Raw genomic sequence first — 22,055 nt, 5'->3', positions numbered from 1 at the left:
CGGAAACACATCAGGACCAAGAGAACAGGGGTGAGGCTCGAACATCATCTTCTGTTTCAGATTAAGCCCACACAAAAATAGCAAGTTATTTTTTAATTGACAATCAATCAATATAATCCATCACATTCGTAGTCTAAAGAAGAAAAAACACGTGATCATATCAATAAGAAAAAAGCATTTGACAAAACTCAACATCCAATTGTGATAAAGACTCTCAGAAAACTAGGAATAGAAGGAAACTTCCTCAACCCGAAAAAAGGCATTTGTGAAAAACATACAGGTAACATTACACTTAGGGGTGAAAGACTGAAGCTTTTCCCCTAAGACTGAGAACAAGGCAAGGATGTCCACTCTCGCCACTCTTACACAGCATCGTACTGGATGTTCTAGTCAGTGCAATAAGGCAAGAAAAAAAAATAAAAGTCATCCACATTGGAAAAGAACTAAAACTGTTCCTATTTGCAGACCACAAAAAACTCTTAGAACTAAAGAGTGAGTTCAGCAAGGTCACAGGAGGCAAGGTCAAGAGCTAGAAATCAACCATACTTTTGTACACTAGCAATGAACAGTTGAAAAGTGAAATTTCATATCAGTACCATTTAAAATAGCTCCAGGGGACTTCCCTGGTGGTCCAGTGGTAAAGAATCCGCCTTTCAATGCAGGGTACGTGGGTTCGATCCCTTGTCAGGGAACTAAGATCCCACATGCTGTGGGGCAACTAAGCCCGCGTGCCACAACTACTGAGCTCGTCGCCTCAACTAGAGCCCGCATGCCGCAAACTATAGAGCCCACGCTCCCTGGAGCCTGTGTGCCACAACTAGAGAGAGAACACCCGCACACCACAGCTAGAGAGAAGCCCGCGCGCCGCAACGAAGAGCCCGCATGCTGCAACTAAGACCCGACATAGCCAAAAAAAAAAAAAAAAAAAAGCTCCAAAACCAAAAAATACTTAGGCATAAATATAACAAAATAAGTATAGGATCTGCATGCTAAAAATGACCAAATGCTGATGAAAGAAATCAAAGAAGATCTAAATAAATGGAGAAAACACACCACGTTCATGGATTGGAAGACCCAACATAGTAAAGACGTCAATTCTCCCCAAATTGATACACAGCTTTAATGCTGTTTAATCAAAATCTCACTAGGAATTTTTTTTGTAATATAGATAAACTGATCTAAAATTTATATAGAAAATTCTAAATTTATATAAATAGCCAATACAATACTGAAGAAGAATAAAGTGAGAGGAGCCAGTCTACCCAATTCTGAGACTGACTAAAGCTGTCGTAATTAAGACAGTGTGGTATTGGTAAAGGGACAGGCACATAGATAAATGGAACAGAACAGAGTGTTCTGAAATAGGCCAATTGATTTATTTTTGGCTGCATTAGGTCTTCATTGCTGCACGTGGGCTTTCTCTAGTTGCGGCGAGCGGGGGCTAGTCTTCATTGTGGTGTGTGGGCTTCTTATTGTGGTGGCTTCTCTTGTTGCGGAACACAGGCTCTAGGAGCACGGGCTTCAGTAGCTGTGGCATGTGGGCTCAGAAGTTGTGGCTCACGGGCTCTAGAGCGCAGGCTCAGTAGTTGTGGCATACGGGGTTAGCTGCTCCACAGCATGTGGGATCTTCCCGGACCAGGGATCAAACCTGTGTCCCCTGCATTGGCAGGCAGATTCTTAACCACTGCGCCACCAGGGAAGTCCCAGGCCAATTGATTTTTGACAAATGTGCAAAAGCAATCCGATAAAGGATAGTGTTTTTAACAAATGATGCTGGAACAACTGGTTGTTTCATATGCATAAAAATGAACCTCGACATAAACTTTACGTCTTATACAAAAGTTAGCTCAGAATGCAGCGGAGCTAAATGTAAAATGTAAAACTATAAAACTTTTCAAAGAAAACAGAGGAGAAAATGTTCACGACCACGGGACAGGCGAAGAGTTCTCAGGCGTGACATCAAAAGCACGATCTTTCCAAAAAAGAAAAACTGCTAAATTGGATTTGATCAAAATTATCGGGAAAAATTTTATTTTCTCAGCAAAAGACACTTAAAAAAATTTTTTTTTTTTTTTTTTAATTTTTGGCTGCAGAGCACAGCATGCGGGATCTTAGTTCCCCAACCAGGGGCCGAACCTGGGCTCCCTGCAGGAGAAGCGTGGAGTCTTAACCACTGGACCGTCAGGGAAGTCCCCAAAAGACACTCTTAAGAGAATGAAAAAAACACTTTAAAGACTGGGAGAGAATATTTGCAAATCACATATCCAGCAGGGGACTTGTATCCAGAATATACAAACAATTCTCAAAATTAACAGTAAGAAAACAAACAACACAGTTAAAAAAATAAACAAACTTCAACTGACATATCACCAAAGAACATACACGAAAGGCAAAGCCCCTGAACAGGTGCTTGCCATCGTTAGGGATTACGAAAATGCAAATGACAGCCACAGTAAGATAACACCACACACCGATGAGAATGGCTAAAAAGAAAGATGCTGACAACACCTGACAACAAAAAATGCTGGTGACGAGGTGGGACGAGAGGAACTCACACCTGGCTGGGGGAGCTCGAAAAGGTCCCATCCCCCGGGAAAACACGGGTGGTTTCGGATAAAGTTAAACATACACTTACTGTGGGAGCCAGCAATCCCATTCGTAGGTATTGACTGACCCCAAAGAAAGGAAAACATGTGTCTATACATGAGAGTGCTTCTAGCTGTTTTATTCACAATCACGAAAAACTGGAAACAGCCCAAATGGCTACGCAGCTGGTGAATGGATGAACGAGCCGTTAGGGTCACAGAACACGACTCAGCAACAAGAAGGAACCACTGACTCACAGGACAGCTGGACGGGATCTCCAGGCTCCACACTGGGTGAAAGAAGCCCGTCACAAAATGTGTCTCCTCGATGATCCCCTTTATACGGCATCCCCACAGAGACAAGAGTACAGTGACGGAGAGCAGACCCACGGGTGCCAGGGGTTGAGGGTGAGAGGAGGTCGTGACTACCAAGAAACACCCGGGGGAGTTTTGGGGGTTATGCAACCATTCTGTGTACTGATGTGGGGACAGATACCCGAGTCTGTATGTGCGTCAAAACTCATGGGTCTGTGCAGCCCACACCGTCCACTTTACTCTGTGCTAATTTAAAAAATAAGAGTAAATATGGGAAATAGAGTTTTCAAAGGAGATACATCTTTAAAGGAGGTAAGCCACCGTTTTGGACAGAGGTGTGAGGTACCGGTCCAGTATAGCTCTGCTTGGGTTCAGCCCAGTTTTGGCGCGGATGGGTTGATCTCCGCCTGGGAGAGGCTGATGACGATGAGGACGGTCATGGTGGACCACCAGCGGCAGCACCTCCCAGCACTGAGCTGCCTCCCCACCTGCAACGCTCCCAGCCCCGGCTACAGCCATCTACCCTCTGTCTTTACTAAGGGAGGACCCGAGTTCAAAGACGGGGGCACTTGTCGGAGGCCGGTGGGGTTCCGACGCCCGTGCTCCCGGCTGCCTTCTACTCACCGTGCCTGCTGCTGCCGGGAGTCTATTCAGGGCCTAACCTGCTGCCCCCGAGAGCCTGGGACGTACATACCGTAGCGGGCGATGAGCGGGACGTGTGCGCCAGGGAGTGCCGGGTGCCGTCCATGCCCCCGTGGATGAGGTAGGCTCCCGCGCCGGAGACGATGGGGCTGCCCGCGACATCCATGGTGATGCCCACCATGCTGTGGGCGGGGACTGCGGTCGGGGAGGAGCCTGCCACGGTCACCTGGGCACCGCCCGGGGCCTCGAAGTACGACGCGGAGCTGCTGGGGGCGTACATCTGGGGTTCGGGGTTGTAGGCGTACGCCGTCCGCCTGGCGGGAGAGAGAAGGCTTCACGTAAACGCCGGACACCACGGCGCCGAGCACGTGTCTAAGTCAGACATGGCTGTCAACACAGCGAGTTCACAGCCGTGGTCTCCGAAAGCATTCGGGATCCCGGCTGACCCCTCAGCCACTGGTCATTTACAAACCGCACGTGCAAATTGCACTCGACGCGGGCAGGGCTTGGCGGGTGGAGCAGGGCTGTACCTGACCCTGGTTACTGGAGGTCTACCCCTGGGATAAGACCACGTAGAGCTGTACACACACACACACTCGTGTGCACAAGTGCGCCTAAAGGCTGTGAAGCTGAATATGGCCCGATGTGGTATCCTGGTTTTGATACCATCCTGCAGTCATAGAAGATGTCACCACCGGGGGTGGGGAGGCTGGGTGAAGGGTACAAGGGACTCTGGGCTAATTTTGCAACTTCCTGTGAGTCTCTAGTTCTTTCAAACCAGAAAGTTTTTTTTTAAAAAAATGTAATTGCATAATAAAAAGAATGTCTAAGGGATTCCAAGAATTTGTCTGAAATCCTTTAACATCTGGATCAAATCATTAACCATGTCGGTTGATGTACATCTGGCCGCAGTGAAAGGCGGTCAGTAGGGGTTCTTCCTCAGGGGTGACTGAGGGAAGGCCCCTCTGGGGGACAGGGCAGCCTCTCCGACCCCCGGGGGACGTCCTGTCTGACCACAGTGCGATCAAACCAGGATGCTGCTGCAGAGGGTCCCCCGGAGCCTGCTGGGGGTTCACAGGCTTCACACACGCTCCTTCGGGTCAGTGTGTGTCATGCCTTCAGTATTGTGCTGCGGGCACCCACGACTCCAGCAATCACATCTCTTTAACCACAACCACACCCTCCTGTGCCCTCAGGGCGGGAGTCGTGGAAACCAGAGGCAGAAACAAGCAAAAGGATGCGCGTCCCGAGCACAGTGAGCTTCCGGGAAACGCATCATTTTCTGCCCCAAGCATCACGGAGTTTGAAGGCAGAAGACCCTAGACATCCTTGACAAATGGAAGATCAAGTTTTACCAACATCAGAAAAAGCCAGAGGTTAACAGAGGCCAGGATGAAAAAGCAGGGATGGACACGGTTTCTGGATTGCAAAGGATGTCTTCAGACTTAGAAGGTGGATTGTTTTTTGTTTGTTTTTTTTGTTTTTAAAGACTGCCTTTTCTAGAAGTAAAAGTATAACAGTCTCTGATTTCTGAAATCTCCACCAGGCTGTGATGTCCTTATGCCATTGTAATAGTTGGGACACATCACCCGAAGGGTAAGGGAAAGGATTTTGTGTAAACACATCCCCAAGGGAGCTCAGTGGGCGTCGTGAAAGAAGGTTGGGATGTGGCCTACAGTTGGTTCCCTGCGAGGCCCCTTTCGGGGGAGGGGGAGGACACCACGTACAAGGATCCGTTGGTGTAGACGGCGTCCCCCCCTTCCACGTACTGCACCTGGGGGGGATACACGTGCTGCACGGGCTGGACCTGAAAAAACAGCAGATACTTGGTGTTACACGGAGTCTCCTTGCTCAGGATTTCCAGATTATTCAGGCAGAAATACCTCCTATTGCCTTTTGTGAACACTTAGTACCGCATCACGGTTGTCCTGCCCCCAGCTGGCACTTCTAGAAAGAAACCAGGAGAGACAGTCACGTCAAGGCCACGTACTCCGGATGAGCCCAAACGGAAATGGAACTGCAGCGGGTCTGGGCCCCTATTCTGTGCAGGGAGGAGCCCAGCTCAGAGCAAAGGTGCAGAGCAGGGCTGGGGGGATGCCTGCGGTCTTCTGGCCACTGGGCAGAGGGGCCAGTCCTGCTGGACAGCAGACGCCAGAGATGTGGACGGAATGCGGACCTCGGAGCGCCCGATCCCCCCACGACCCCTTGGCAGGGGAGGGGGCTCAAGCTGCTCATACACTCCACCGCCCCCCTGCCACTCCTTTCGCTGGCCCTGGAGGCCATCCTGGGCAACGGGGTCGGGGTCCTGGGAGCCACGCTGCAAGAGACCCTGAAGGTCTGAGCAGAATCAGCACGGGCGCTGTGCCTGGAGTGGCGCGGGGGGTGGAGGGGTAGGGAGGAGGCCGGTGGGAAGACCCCTCCCTCGTCAGTTAGTTCACAGCCTCAGCTGATGACCCCCAAGGGACTCGGGCCCTGCTGGTGGAGGCCCAGAGCTCTGTGTGCAGAACTTCGGGACCCCACCGCAGAGAGAGGCTTAGCGGGTCCCTGATTCAACCTTGTTTGGGGGTGAGAAAATCAAGGGCCGGTCTCATCGTGCCCCCTCTGTAGGCCTTCTCATGCAGCAGCAGGACAGGGCCGATTCCCGCCTCTGAGGACAGCCCAACCCGGGGGACACATGCACACACACAACCCCCTTCGTCTTAGCGGACTGGGTAAGATGCAGAGGTCAGCCCCAAAGTCCGGGTGGCCCAGGAGAAACAGCGGGCACAGGCCCAGCCCCACAGAGGAGGGCAAGCTTCTGGAATCATAGAAGTCGTGGTCGCCCCTCCCTCAAGGAGCTAAAGCAGGGCCGCTGGTTCCCTGCTAGCTGCCCCCCCCCACCCCCATGCCTTCGCTTCTCCCCCAGGACCCCGAAAATCACACAGCACCAGGCAAACATCTCTAAACACCCTACTAATCTCGGCAGGAGCCCCTCGAAGACAGAGGTATGTCCTCTGGGGTCTCGCCATCTCCATATTATGCTCCTGGTTCCTTTCAGGCAGGAGCCTGAACGAATTTTAATTCAGCATTTTACAGAGCAGGAGTTGGCAAATTCTGGCCCTCAGGTCAAATCTGGCCCGCCTGTTCTTATAAATAAAGCTTTATTGGCACACAGCCACACCATTCCTTTATGACTTTTGCGAGTGTTGCACGGTTGTGCCAGAGACCACCTGGCCTGCAAAGCCAAAAAAGAAAAATGTACCGTTAGGCCTTTTCCAGAAAAGGTTTGCCAACCCCTGCTCAGATCACACTGCCTGTCTGAGCTGATGATCTGGGCTGCGATTTGGCTGGTGAGCCCACGCATTCAAGCTTTCTTCTCAAATCATTTAATTTCACAAGAAGTGCCCGTCTGAGGGCCCAGCACTTGCCTGCGGATGAGTTTGCCTCCCCAGGGGGCTCCATGCTCCTCCAATCCAGAAACCTCCGCTATCTGCCTGCGTGTCTACCGCTGCACCCCGTGCTCTATCTAGGGGCTCGCCTGCGCCCCAAAGGCTGAATATCTGAATGAATGAAAGATCATAAGCTTTCTTCGCTTGATGCAACCTAGCTGCAGCAAAAGATTTTTTTTTTTTTTAAACACAGCTTCCAAAAGAACTTTCTGGTAAGGAACTGAACACATCAAACGAAAAGGAACAGCGACAACAGAAAAGCATGCATCATCGTTTAGACAGGGCTCCAGGGCGCTACGTGCCAACCTCGTCCCGAGTCACCTGTGCTGTGGTTACCTGCTGCACTCTGGGGAGGGAGATGGGCTGCATCTGAGCCCCCTTGGGAGCCGAGCCTGCTGCCTGGACCAACACCCTCTAAAAGGGAAGGAAAGAGGACATTTAGGCTTGTCAGAGGTTAGTCCTGAAAACAAACACAGGTCACAGCCAGCTCGACCGCGCCCACTGTCGCTTTATGGAAACATAGCGGGATGGGTAGGAAAGGAGAGGCGGGCGCACACACACGCGGCTCAGGCTGACTTAGGCGGGCACAGTGGGGACCCGAGCACACGTGCACACACGCGCACACACACACACACCCAGCAGCTTTGCCTCCTTGGGGTCGGTAGTCATCAAGGTGACATGGGCTGAGAGCTGGATGCCGAGGCCGGTCGTCCACACCACCTCCTCCGCCGGACGAGCTGGGTCACACCCCACCGTTTCTCAGTACCCCCTGGACTACCCCCATTTTACACATGAGGGAACAGGAAGCCTAGAATGGTCAAGGCCAGGTCGATGTCCTGCGGCCTCAGCATCAGAAGTTGTACAACCCAGACTCAGTCCAGGCCCCTCCTGGGCTCCATGACTGCTCTCTGGGTCCCTGAGCCATCTTCCCAGTGTGGCTTTGTCACCTGGCCCGGAGGACTGCTTGGACATACAAAGCTAGGAAAACATGAAGGATCAAAATGTACCCTTCAAGGTGAGGGAGGAATAGGAGCGCTTTGCTTCTGTAAAGGCTGGGCTTTGGAAGTCATCAACTGTGATTCTGCGATTGTCCCACTTGGACCCTAAGTATCACCAGTTGTGGTGATTCTGCGGGGCTTGGCTTTATAAACACCGCTGTACTAATAAGAATTCAACACACTCGGCCCTTCAAAGACAAAGAGAACACAGATGGTACAGAAATCAATACGGTGGATGGATAAACCCACATGGGAACATCACTCAGCCAGAAAAAGGAGAGAAGCAATGACACTCGCTACAATGTGAATGGACCTTGAGAACATAATGCTCAGTGAGAGAAGCCAGGCACCAAAGGCCACATAGTGTGTGATTCCATTTATATGAAACGTCCAGAACAGGCAAATCCACAGGGACAGAGAGTGCATTCGTGGTTGCCAGGGGCTGGGGGAGAGGGCTGGAGGGTGACTGCTCATGGGGACGGGGTTTCTTCTTTGGGGGATGAAAATGTTCTGGAACTAGATAGAGGTGGAGGTCGCAAAACATTGTGAATGTCTTAAATGCCACTGAACTGTTCACCTTAAAATGGTGAATTTTGTGTCGTGTGAATTTCGCCTCAAATAAATAAACAAGAATATTAAGGATATGCATGCACACACTCCAAAGCAGAGCTGTTCAATACGGAAGCTACTAGCTGTGTAGCTCTGTGGACACTGAACTTTACTTCGATTTCAATGAATTGCAGAATTCAGTTCCTCAGTGGCACTGGCTACATTGCCAGCGCTCGGAGCCTGGCGGGGCTGGTGGCAGAACACGCCCACTGTGGTGGGAAGTCCTGGCGGATGGCCAGGGCTGAGAGGGGAAGCAGGAGGCGTGCATCACGGGGACAGTGGGAGCCAGAACGCCCCTTACTGGGGATGAACTGGGTGCTCACTGTTCAGGGAGTGCAGTGCAGCCTGCAGGCGAGAGAGGTGCCCGACGGGGGCAGGGACACAGCCATCGAGGCAAGGGTGTGGGGCTGGATCCATCTCCAGCAGGGACTGGAGCCCTGGAGCCTGGGATGTACACGGTGGCCATGGCAGGACCCTGGGACCAGTCAGCCTGCAGCCGCTACAGTGAAGGCAGCCGCCACCCAGGCCCAGGGGCGCCTGAGACGGGGGTTTGATGAGAGGGACCCCAGGAAGCACGGGGTGGAGGGTTCATGCATCAGGCTCAGTGGGCAAGGAAACAATCAATTAGACCACAACTGCAAGTGATCACGCCCTCTTGGCACCCATGCTGGGGCGGCCACACTTCCAAGAAATAAATGCTAAACATGTCCGACTACACATTCTAAACGGAATAAACGGCTTTGATGTTTGCCTTTTGGCTTTTGCTGAATTACGTTTTTTGGGGGGCTTTTTGTTTGTTTTTTTGCCATAATCAATTCTTTCTGTTGTGCTCCTAACTTTTAGATTTGTAAATCATAGATGATCACGTGGCCACAGTGGACCTCTGCACATGTCTATGATTTCGGTCTGTCCTGCTACCTTCGGTTTCTGGTAGACTTATGTCACTAACTTTATGTTTATGTCTACTTAGTGGTGTATTTCAATCCACTATAGAAATCTAGAAGTTGGGAGAGCCTTAATGTGAAAATTCTCTCTCTGCAAATTTTAAAGAATATACCGATTCTAATACTAGATTCAATTAATGAACCAAATCCTAAGAATTCTCACTTCTCTTTTGCCTTATGGATAGAAAGGCTTTCTGTGTAGAAGGGTCATTTCCAATGCACAAGAAAACTGCCACTAGCAGATAAGAATGGACTAAATCAAAGTCGGGGAAGGGCTTTCTTTTTGAGTTTGGATCATTGATTCCTTGGTGGGACCTTTTTAAACAAACAGTGAAAAAGTCTAATAACATGGGGTGAGGGAGGAAAATGAGGGTGCATTTCAACAGCAGCAGCCATGGAGCTGAGAAGTCAATTCAGAAAAACAGAGATTCCTCGCTCTGTTGATTCAAATGTTTTTCAAAACCAAGGCGGACGCGTCCCCACCCTGGCTGCGCTGGTTTTCCCGGAGCGGCCCGAGCGGCAGGCGGCTGGTCTCTTACCTGCGGCGAGGCTGGCACAGGCTGGGCCACAGGCGCCTGGGCTGCCGACGAGGGACACAGAGCCACGGAAGCCGGCGAATCCGATCCACCCTCTGAATTCTGCATGCTCAGTTCTGAAGAGAGGCGGAGAGAGAGCGAGTGGGGCAGGGCTGTCTTCACCAAGCCCAAAGAGGCAACGTACACGATAGGCGAGCGGTAATGACCTGCAGTCTTCCAAGCCCAAATGCAGGGATCCTGGACAGACTAGGTAAGGAAGGGGAAGGGGGGGGGAAGAGGTTGCACAATTGTTCCGTAAGAAGAGAGAAGGGAGGGGGCAGGGGATGTTTTTCCAAATATAAACCCGAAAAAATAGCTCTGCAGGAATTCCTGAACGCTGGGGACAACAGCTCCCCCTTTCCGATCTGATCGGGCTCATACGACTTCTTTACTCATTTGCTGACAAAACCAAAAGCTCCTGGTGGATGCTGGCCATCTGCGGAGCTACTGCACCCTAAACTACAAGCGCATCCCCCTAGGGCAGGGTCTCCCCCTCGGCACTGCTGCCATTGGGCGGGTCATTCATGTTCTGCAGGGCCGTCCTGGGCCCTGTGGGGTGTGAAGCAGCGTCCCGGGCCCCACCCACTTGATGCCAGGAGCACGCCCAGTCGTGACCACCGCAGATGTCCCCAGACATTGCCCAGTGTCCCTGGGGGTGGGGGGGGGGATGGATTCAACGCTGGTTAAGGGAGAAAAAAGGTGACAGCAGAGAAAGAAATGGCACGTTCCTTTGGGCTGGAGAAAAATCCTCAGGCATTTCAGCAATAAGAAAAAGTGCCTTCTGCCCCTTTGCCCATGAGAAAGCAGACAAGTATATTTCTCTGCAGCCAGGTGTAGATATCTTTCAAGAAGGTAATTTAAAAATTCTCCACCAAAAGATTCATTTAATCTCAGCACGAAGTGGCAGATGATAGTCACTCCGGGAAAATGCTGAAAGTCGAACCCTCTTCACTTTTTAATAAACACTGGCTACCTTAAGTCTTTGGAGAAGCAGTGCAATCCGCAAGCTGCGTAGAGAGGAGGTGGTTTCGTGCTCGCACACACCCGTCCCCATCCCTGTCCCGTCCTGCCTGCGGCTCTGAGCACATCCCCCCAGGAGTGAAGTCTCCCGGCTCCTGATCCCCACGGAGGCCTGCACAGCATGGCACATACCACGGTGCCCAGGACCTACGGCCAGAACTTTGATATATGTTTCTCTACAGCCCCAAGAGTCCCCACCTCCAATAATGGGCGGAGAAGTTTTTTAAAAGCCTTTTAAAAAAAATATAAACTGATAATAGATGAAAATACTTTGCCTAAGGGAAGCAGAAAGATGTGTGTGTCTGCTTGGATCTGAGAGTGTTGGCTCAATCCCATCTTTACTGACTCTCCCAGGACTCCCCCATCCCCCTCCCAAATGCCTTTTGTGCCACAAGAGCCACTGGATGGACCGTGGCGGTGCCTGTGGCATTTTTCTCTTTCCCGTGACCTTGACTCAGTTCTCACCACCAGGTGTCCCCAGAGCCATGCGGTGAAGGGTGCCTCCTACATTCTTTGAATCTTTCGGAGGAAGAGGGAGAGGAGGAGGAGGAGGAGGAGAGTGTGAATTTCCAATCGTGCATTTCCTGGGTCTCCAACATTCTCTGCCTTCCTGATGGAACTGACCTTTGGAATTATCCTGCTGGAATCTGCTTAATCGAGGTCTCTTGTTTATGGTTTTCTCTGAGCGTTTTAAACCAGTCCTTTGCCCACTCTGCACCACTCTGTTCCCATCTGAAGCCAGGAAGCGGGTAACTTCAGCGGCACTAGGAGGAAATGGATTAGAACTCTCCATGAAACGAATCCACTGGTGAGAAAGTGAGCAGGCTGACTTTGCTGAGACCAGACCCTTGTTCTACAGTTGAAGTCTTATGGAAACAGGGAGAACCTGTGAGTGTTGGGATAGACAGTGGGCCCATGCTGTGCTTAGTGTGGCCAGAACGCACCTTCCAGAACGCAAGTGAGTCTAACACACTGCTGACCAGCATGCACTGTCTGTCTATCGCGCTGCTTAGTGTGTATCGTTTAGACCAGAGTCAGCAACCTTCTTCTGTAAAGGACCAGATACTTTTGGGCCCACCTGGTCTCTGTTACAACTACTAGACTTTGCAATCATAGCACAGGAGCAAAATTGGCTGACGTGTGAACGAATGATCCTGGCTGTGTTCTAATAAAACTTTATTTATAGAAACAGGTGACAGGCCAGGTTTGGCCCATAGGCCATGGTTGCTGGTCACTGGTCCATATAATTTTTTTTTTTTCTGCACCATGCGGCATGCAGGATCTTAGGTCCCTGACCAGGGATCGAACCTGGGTCCCCAAGCAATGGAAGTGTGGAGTCCTAACCACTGGACCACCAGGGAATTCCCCGGTCCATATAATTCGGGTTTAATAAAGTGACGTGGTTTTGGAAGGTGGGTAGAAAAACTACACCGTCTGGAATCAAAGCCTGAGGCCACAGGCCCTTGATCCAGCGCCTAGTTCTTGTGGCCATGTCTCACCAACGTGACAGGACTGGAGGAGCCCCGGAGGGCGACTCAAACTGTGAGGAGGGTGGAGCTGTTGACATTTAAAGACAAACGGAAGTATCAGACACTGGTCTGAAATCCAACAGTGGTCTTCCTGAAGCTTGCAAAGTCATAAAGAAAACTGATTGAATCCCAGAACCCCAGAAGCCAGGTGTAGCCCTTAAAACTTAGGATGGGAGTTTGGGCACAGATCACTTTGGGGAGCTGTAGTGGGTTGAATAGTGTCCCCCCCCACCACCCCCAAATTCATGTCAACGTGGAATCTCAGAATGTGACCTTATTGGAAATAATGTCTTTGCAGATGTACTCAAGCAAAAGCTTAAGGTGAGATCATACTGGATGAGGGTGGGCCCTAAATCCAGTGACAGTGTTCTTATAACAGACAGAAAAGACACACAAGGAAGAAGGCCATGTGACAATGGAGGCAGAGACTGGAGTGACGCAGCTACAAGCCAAGGAATGCCAAGGCTTGCTGGGGCCACCAGAGCTGGAAGATCCTCCCCTAGAGGGATCACGGCCCTCTTGACACTTTCTAGTCTCCAGAACTGTTAAGAGGGTAATTTTTTGTTGTTTCAAGCCACCCAGTCTGTGGTACTTTGCATGGCAGCCCCAGGAAACTCGCACAGGGGTCCCTACAGTGCATCCTGCAAGGTTTGGTGTCCTGCTTCTGTGCCAGGCACAACTCAGGCAGCTGACACATATTTATCAAATGAATGAACACTTTAGTAACGCCTTAGTATTACATCTGATACTGAACTATAAAAATTTACATATAGCATTTCAGATAGTGAGAGTCTATGAAAGCACTTTATAAAACAGATAATAATACACAGAATTATTATTTCAAGAGGCAGTACAGCTAGGAAATACAAATAGGTTCATAAAGGTTTCGGAAAATGTACGATCTACCTGGTTATTTCAGGGGTAACTATGACTCTTCTGGAAAAGGTAATGACCTTTTGAGACCGACTGCTCTGCTCCCCCCGATTCATCCCTTGACGCTAGGATCAGACAGACAGACTGACAGACGCCGTGTGGGACAGCCTGGCTGCTCTAATACGTGAACACACAACAGGCCCATCTACGGAGAATGTGGAATCCTTCCTCAACCACCTAAGATAATCAAGGTTGTAGGTTGCACAACAGCTGATCCAGTTTCCCGAAAAAATGTTTTATTTGGGTCCATTAATCAAGGGCTCTGAGCACATCAAAGTTTAGGTTTTTTTTAAAAAATGGCTTTTATATGTTTTTTTAAAAGATATTTTGGATGTGGACCATTTTTAAAGTCTTTATTGAATTTGTTACAATGTTGCTTCTGTTTTATGTTTTGGTTTTTTGGCCTCGGGGCATGTGGGATCTTAGCTCCGCAACCAGGGATCAAACCCATACCCCCTGCGTTGGAAGGGGAAGTCTTAACCACTGGACCGCCAGGGAAGTCCCAAAAAATGGTTTATAAAAGGCATACAAAAGAGCACTGACTTTCAGTAAGGGTGAAGCAAATTGGTTGGACTAACTTTCCTGCAGATAACAACTACAAAATCTGGGCAAAGTATTTTTTTTTTTTAAAGCAACTATTTAAAGACACCGGAGGGTGACCAAAGCAGGCAGACACTGCCAGGGAGCCCACCCTTGAAAGACCACTGTCAGACTGGTTGGTGACTCTGGCTTTTGCTTGGTGGCACACCCCAGTCCACAAATGCTTGGGTGGCAGAAAGCATCAGCCTGGTCATCTTGAAGTGTCAGAGGAGAGAGTTCACAATGTTGTGGGGGGGGGGGGGGAAGAAATAGAGCCACACAGGGGGTGAACCCCCAAATCCGACTATAGGGTCCACCCAAATCTTTAGCCAACTGGCTAGAAGCCACACATGTGGGGGAGTCATGGGGGTCTTGGAGAAAAACTGGCAGTTCAAAGATGAAAAAACTATGTGGAGATTTCAGCTGCTACTCACTGCAGGAGGGGCAGAGTTTGAGTCCAGCCAAGTTAAATGCCATCGAGGGGAACACAGCAGAATCCAGAGACTCTCCAACATATCATTCATGATGTCCAGGACCCAAGAAAGACCACGAGCTATGAGAAGAAATAGGAAATTGTGATTCATACCCAAGGAAAACAAACAAAAAAAAGGAGTCAATTACAACCAAACCAAGATAATCCAGGTGATGCAGGTAAAGCAGCTACTGAAAATAAGCTCAAGAATTTAAAGGAAGTTATATGCACAATGAACAAACGTATGGGAATCTCAACAGAGGAAGAGAAAATTTAAAAAAAGAACCAAGTAGAAATTCTGGAGCTGAAAAGCAAAATAACTAAAATGGAAATCTCACTGGATATGCTTCACAGCTGATTAGAGATGGCAGAAGGAAGAGTCATTGAACTTGAAGATAGATCAATCAATTTGAAGAACTGAGAGAAAAAAAGTTAAAGAAAAAAAAAACAACACAAAAAATAGAACATGCAATCTAATATACATGTAACTGAAATCCCAGAAGAAAAAGAGAGAATGGGAAAGGAAAAAAAAAGATATATTTGAAGAATGGCCAAACACCTCTTAAATTTGGTGAAAGACATCAACTTACAGGTCCCTGAAGTTCAACAAACCCCAAGAAAGATAAATACAAAGAAAATCAACTTAGGTGTGTCGTGGTTAAACTGCTAAAATAAATAAATAAATAAATAAAAAGATAATCTTTAAAGCAGTAAGAGAAAACTACATATTATATTTCAAGGGAACAATAGCATGGATGATAACCAACTTCTCATCAGTAACAATGGCAACCAGAAAACAACGAAATGACATCTTTAATGTGTTGGGGAAAAAAACCCTGTCAACCCAGAATTCTATATCCAGCAATGCTATTCTTAAAAGGAAGGTGAAAATAAAGACACTTTATGCTAAACAAAACCTGAGAAATTTTGCTGCCTACACTATAAGAAATGCAAAAGGAAGTTCTTCAGGATGGAGGGAAATAACACCAGATGGTAAACTGGGATGTATAAGAAGGAATAAAGATCACTTGAAATGATAAATATGTGGGTAATTGTAAAAGACTGTATTGTTTTCTTTCTTTCTCTTAATTTCTTTAAAATGTCTACATCTATTTTTAAAAATGTGTAACACTCTCTTGTGGGATTTATAATATATGTAGATATAATCTATATAACAATAATAGCACAAAGGAATGGGAGAGTAAATGGAATTACACATGCAAGGTTCTTGTATTTTACATGATGTAGTAAAATATTAACTCTACCTAGTTTGTGATAAAGATGCATATTGTAAACCCTAAAGTAACCTCTAAAAAATACAAAAAGACATAGCTAAAAAATTAATAGAGGAATAAAATGAAATACTAAACATAACTGATTATCCCCAAAGAAGGCAGGAAATGAAGAACAAAAAGCAGATGAAACAAATAGCAAAATGGGTTTCCTCTATCCAGACATACTAATAATTACATTACATGTAAACAGAGTGAACACTTGAATGAAAAGGCAGACATGGTCAGTCTGGATAAAAGACAAGATTGCATTATATGCTGTCTAAAGAAACCCTCATTAAATATAAAGGCATACATAGGTGAAAAATAATGGGATGGAAAAAGGTAAGCCATGCAAATGCTAATGTTAAGAAGGTTAGACTGGCTATAATGATCAGACAAAATTGACTTCAAGGCAAAGAACATTACTAGAGATAATGATGAACATTTCATCATAATAAAATTATCAATTTATCAGGATGACATAATCATTACAGATGTGTGTGCACCTAGTAATACAACTTCAAAACAGAACTAAAGGAAAAATCAATAAATAAGTAATCATAGCTGGAGGTTTTAAACACCCTTCTCTCAGTTATTTTGATAGAAACTACACAAAAGTTCCAATAAAGATACAGCATATCTGAGTGACACTATCAATCACATTGACCTAATTAACATTTATAGAACACAACCACCCAAACCTGCACTTTCTTCTCAAATGTACATGAACTATTCACAAAGATGGGTCATATTCTGGGACATAAAGCAAGTCTCAATACATTTCAAAAGAATGAAATTATACAGAGCATGTATGTACTTTGAGCATAATGGAATCAATTAGAGATCACTAAGATATCCAGAAAAATGCCAAAATAATTAAAAAATAAAAAATACGCTTCTAAAATAACCCACAAGTCAAAGAATAAACCATAAGAGAAATTTAAAATATTTTGAACTAAATGACAATGAAAACATGACATATCAAAGCTTGTGGGATGCATCTAAAGCAGCGCTTAGAGGGAAATGGTTAGCTTTATAAACTTATGTTAAAAGAAAGGCTTAAAATTAATCATTAAGTTTTCAACCTTAGGAATCTTTAAAAAGACAAGCAAATTAAACTTAAATTAACTAAAAAGAAGGGGGAATTCCCTGGTGGTCCAGTGGTTAGGACTTGGTGCTTTCACTGCCAGGGTCCAGGTTCAATCCCTGGTGGGGGAACAAAGAAAAAAAGAAAAGAAATTTCAGTGTTGAGGAAATTTTGCTTTGGTTCATTTTCTCTGTTGTTTGGAGAGGTTTTTAAAAATGTCATTAATTTCTCCTTTATTGTTTCCTTCTTTTTACTTTTTACTTTTTTTTTTTTTTTTGGCCATGCTGCATAGTTTGCAGGATCTTGTTTCCCCGACCAGGGACTGAACCCGGGCCATGGCAGGGAAAGCCTGGAATTCTAACCACAGGGCCACCAGGCAACTCCCAAAACTGAAATTTCTTCAAAAAAGAAATGAGCTATCAAGCTATGAAAAGACATGAAGGAAACATAAATACACATTACAGTGACCCTCGAACAACTCGGGGTTAAGGGCACTGATACCCGTCACTCCACATGCAGTCAAAAATCTGAGTATAACTTCACAGTCGGCCCTCCATATCCACATTTCTGCATAATTGAACCAACCAAAGATTGTGCAGTACTGTACTATGCATTTATTGAAAAAAATCCACAAATAAGTGGACCCATGCAGTTCAAACCTGTGATGTTCAAGGGTTAATTGTACTAAGTAAAGCATACATACTGTATGATTCCACCTATATGACATTCTGGAAAAGGAAAAACCATGGAGACAGTAAAAAGGTCAGTGGTTGCCAGGAGTTGGTGGAAGGAGGAATGGATAGGAGCACAGAGGATCCTTAGGGCAGTGAAAATGCTCTGTACAATACCATACATTTGTCCAAATCCATAGAAAGTACAACACCAAGCGTGAACCCTAGTGTAAAGTATGGACTTTGGGTGATAATGACTTGTTAGTGTAGGTTTATCAACTGTAACAAATGTACCATCTGGTGAGGGATGTTGATAATAGGGGAGGTTATACATGTGTAAAGGCAGAGAATATACAGGAAATTTCTGTACCTTCCTTTCAATTCTTCTGTGAACCTAAAACTTCTCTTTAAAAAAATCATAGAAAAAAAAGAAAAGATTGACAACTCCCTATACAAGAACGAAAGAGAAAAGAAAAACACACAAATTGCCAATGTCAGGAATGAAATGAGATACACCTCTACAAATCTTAAAGAAATCAAAATGATAATAAGGAACTATTATGAACAACTTTAGCCAATACATTCAGTAATTTAGATCAAACAAACACTACACAACAAAACTGACACAAGATGAAACAGGAAATATGCATGTCATACATCTAACAAGGAAATTGAATACATTATTGGAAACCTTCCTACAAAAAAAAACTCTAGGCACAAACAGTGTCACTGGTGAATGATATCAAACACTGAAGAAGGAATTATCACACAAATTCCATCAGCAAATAGAGAAAGGAATACTTCACAACTCATTTAATGAGGTCAGCAAAAACCCTGATACCAAAACTTGATAAAGATATTACAAGAAAAGTATTTAGACCAATATCTCTCATGAGCACATAGGCAAAAATCATAACAAAAAATAATAAATCAAATCCAGCAATATATAACCAATATAACCCATACTTATGTTGTCAATTGTTTTTTTTTCTAATGAAGCCCCAGCTCTTTTCCTCCTCAGTTATTTTTGACAAAGGTGTCAAGGCAATTCAACAAGGAAAGGTAGTCTCTTAAACAAATGATATATCCACATGGGAAGAAAAAACCAAATGAACCTCGATCCCTACCTCACGCCATACACAAAAATGATTTTGAGTTAGATCACAGACTTACACAAAAAAGCTAAAACTATAAAACTACTACAAGAAAACAGGGGTGTAAGAAAAGGTTACTTAGACAGGGTGAAGAAAGTAATGAACATAAAAGAAAAAACTTGATACATTAGATTTCATCAAAATTTAAAACTTCTGCTCATTAAAGGATTTCACTAAGAACCCAAATGGGTAAGCCACAGTCTGGGAGAAAATATTTGCATAACTTGTATCTGGAATACAAGGATTTTTATCCACAGTATATAAAAAGGGCTTTTATCCACAGTATATAAAAATCTCCTACAACTCAATAATAAGAAGACAACCTAATGGGCAAAAAACTTGGATAGGCACTTCATAAAGGTATACAGATGCCCCAAAAGGATATGAAATAGTACTCAACCTCGACAGACACTAGGGAAATGCAAACTAAAACTGCAATGAGATGCCACTCACTAGAATGGCTAAAATAAAAATATCTGACAACAACCAATGTTGTGAGCACATGGAGAAACTGTAACTCTCACACACTTGTGGGGATGTAAAATGATACACCACAGTGGAAAAAAGGTTTGGCAGTTTTCTAGCAAGTTAAACCTACCCTTTAACCCAGAATTCCTCTCCTGGATGTTTATCCAAGAGAAATGGAAACATATGTCTTAAAAAAACTTGTATAAGCATGTTCGTAGCAGTTTTCTAGACAAAAAGGAGAAATAACCCCAATGTGCATTAGCAGAAGAATGAGTGAGAAACTGCAGAATGTGTTAAGTTAATGATGCATAGTGTAATCCCCCAACCATTAAACACACCCACACACACAGCCAAAAAGCTGATGGGGAACACTATTCATTGACAGAAAATTATGAACTACTGATAAACATAACACATAGGTGAATCTCAGAATCATTACGCTGAGTGAAAGAAGATGGATCCGAAAGAGTATATACATAACACAGAATGGGCAAAGCTAATTAATCCAAGGTTAAAAAAAATCAGAAAGAGTGTGGGTGCAGGGATTGACTTAGGAAGGGATGGGGGGAAACTTTGAGAGAGGTGGATGGTCACGTTCTCTATGTGATAGGGTGTGCATTACATGGAATATCCATCTGTCCAAACTGGACAGCTAAGATTTGCACATTTATTGTCTGTAAATCTTTTTTTTTTTTTTTTTTTGGTCGCGCCGTGCAGCTTTTGGGATCTTAGTTCCCCGACCAGGGATCGAACCCGGGCCCCTGGCAGTGGAAGCACTGAGTCCTACCCACTGGACTGCCAGAGAATTCCTGGTCTGTAAATCTTAACCTAAAAAAACCTTTAGTAACGAGTAGAGGATGGGGAGCGGTTTTTGGTATAGGTGGTACAAGATGCAGGATGCTGATAACTTAAGAGCCCGGTGGTGACTACACAGGGTTCATTATCCTGTGGGTGGACTTTGTTGATGTTTGAAATTTCCAAAATAGAAAGTTAAACAAAAAAACCCATCCGGCTATTAGCTTTCAGCCACAAAGCATAAGCGCAAGCTTCTGCCTTTCTCCACATGTGCTGGTTTGCTGGGCTAGCAGCCCTTGAAGAGGAGACCAGTCGTTTTGGGAGTCCTTCTGGAAGGTGCGAGGCGGGATCAGGGTGACTCCCTGGGGCGGCGCGGAGGTGGCCCGCCCGTGAGGACAAGGGCAACCGGCAGCCACACGCAACGTGAAGTCCTCTGCTTTTCCTTTTCCCTGTTCAGCTGGGTCAGGCTCCTCGGTGATCCCAATCACCTTGGGCGGCTGCACTTCTGCTCTGAACTTGAACTTGAACTTGTGATAGGAACCTTGTGATAGGAATCATTCCGTTGCTGTCTTCCCCGCTTGTTCTATCACAGTCACTTGTCCTCTCTCCTGTTTTTTCTTCCCCAGGCCGGGACCCGAGCCTTCTTCCTCTGACTCTATCTGCGGCCGCTCCCTGGAACACGACCCGCGGCCCAGCCTGGCCAGGTTGGCCCAAAGCTCTTTGTGCTCGGAGACACGCCCAGAGTGTTGTTTATAAGCCGAGCACATTTCCTTTGCCATCTGGTCCACGATAAGGGCAAACTTGAGAAATAAAGTGGAAAAGCGCAGGGCCACGGTGCCACTTCCCCTCCTGGGCCAGCCTGGCGTTTAGAAGGCACAGCTGACCTTCTGGAGACGCTGCCCAGAAACACCCACCAGCAGGAACAGGGGCGAGGGTTCCTGAGTGTATGTGAGGGGGCCAGGCAGAGACCCGCGGTCTGCAGCCCTGGATCAGGGCCTCCATGAATGAAGTTGTCTGGGCACAAAGGGAAGAGGCTTCTGTTTACGGGAGAATACTCTGGTTACCTAGTAACCAGTAATGACAGGAAAGGAAATGCAGAAAAAGCTGAGGGCAATTTCTGAGCCTGGTTCCTGGTCCAGCGCTGACTCACCATGACCTGAAGCAATCTCCTTTCTATTCCCCGTTCCTCCCCGTGCCAAGGGGAGGGATCACCTGCCTCGCATAGGTCTGGTCGGTATTTAGGAAGCAGCATGTCATCTCTAGGTAATTAGGGGAGAGCCGGCCTGGCGGGTTTCTAGTTCCCTTTGTTCTGATTGGCCAGTTAACTTCCGCTCTGGGGAGACGCAGGCCTTTTACTTTTACTTTGCGGAGAGACACATGGCCGCCTCCTCAGGACATCGGTTCATGTTGTGCTGGTACTTGGTGGCATCTGGATGGCACCTGGGTTCATTGGCCCCCAAGAAAGCAATTCATTTCTTCCCTATGGACAAGAAGGGACAAGTCCAGAATGTTCTCAAGAGCACGAGTTGTTTCAAACACCGGGGTCTGGTCTGATGCTTGTGTTGACATTCCCAGAGTTATTAGGGGGACCAGAAAAATCAGGTCCCTTTTTTTCTCTTGGGTGCCCTTCAGTCTGAGGCCAGGTCTAGGGAGCAAGCCACATGGAGTTTAGATTCTCCGCTGTCCCTGCTGGCGTGTGGCCCCTGCTGAGCGCCAGGCACCCAGAGGAGACCCGTACGCTCGGAGAACTAAATGTCCATCTCCTCCTTGCTGAAAAGTGGATCCTTTAACCCTCCATGATGGTGGAAACCACATCCTTTCTCTCTTGGACACTCCCACGCACCACCCCCAGTAGGCACTGATGCAGGGTCCCCACTGCGCACAACTGGCTGGTCATTCCCTGGGGGGGGCTGGCCCAGGCACTATGGGTGCTGATGGCATCCCTCGCCCCCACCCACCAGATGCCAAGAGCACCTC

The 22,055-nt window shown here is 46.8% G+C and overlaps 1 protein-coding gene across 11 annotated transcripts in view; it reads right to left on the bottom strand.

Moving 5' to 3' along the window:
* The window catches only part of RFX2 (regulatory factor X2), a 97,308-nt gene that overhangs the window by 36,712 nt on the left and 38,541 nt on the right, over positions 1 to 22,055 (bottom strand). For 10 of the 11 annotated variants that reach the window (XM_007169110.2, XM_007169112.2, XM_007169106.2 and 7 more), the window contains exons 2-7: positions 14,592 to 14,710; positions 11,741 to 11,880; positions 10,061 to 10,173; positions 7,307 to 7,384; positions 5,270 to 5,349; positions 3,595 to 3,856 (exon numbers count right to left, since the gene is read on the bottom strand). In XM_007169110.2, coding sequence (XP_007169172.2) covers positions 3,595 to 3,856; positions 5,270 to 5,349; positions 7,307 to 7,384; positions 10,061 to 10,165 — 525 coding nt within the window. In that variant the 5' untranslated portion in view covers positions 10,166 to 10,173; positions 11,741 to 11,880; positions 14,592 to 14,710. The remainder of the gene's footprint in view (positions 1 to 3,594; positions 3,857 to 5,269; positions 5,350 to 7,306; positions 7,385 to 10,060; positions 10,174 to 11,740; positions 11,881 to 14,591; positions 14,711 to 22,055) is intronic. The other variant, XM_007169108.2, reaches the window with a different exon arrangement.

Source organism: Balaenoptera acutorostrata, chromosome 2 (assembly GCF_949987535.1).
Source record: "Balaenoptera acutorostrata chromosome 2, mBalAcu1.1, whole genome shotgun sequence".
NCBI lineage: Eukaryota > Metazoa > Chordata > Mammalia > Artiodactyla > Balaenopteridae > Balaenoptera > Balaenoptera acutorostrata.
The sequence above is the reverse complement of the archived record's forward strand: the minus strand, read 5'-3'. Positions and strand labels throughout refer to the sequence as shown.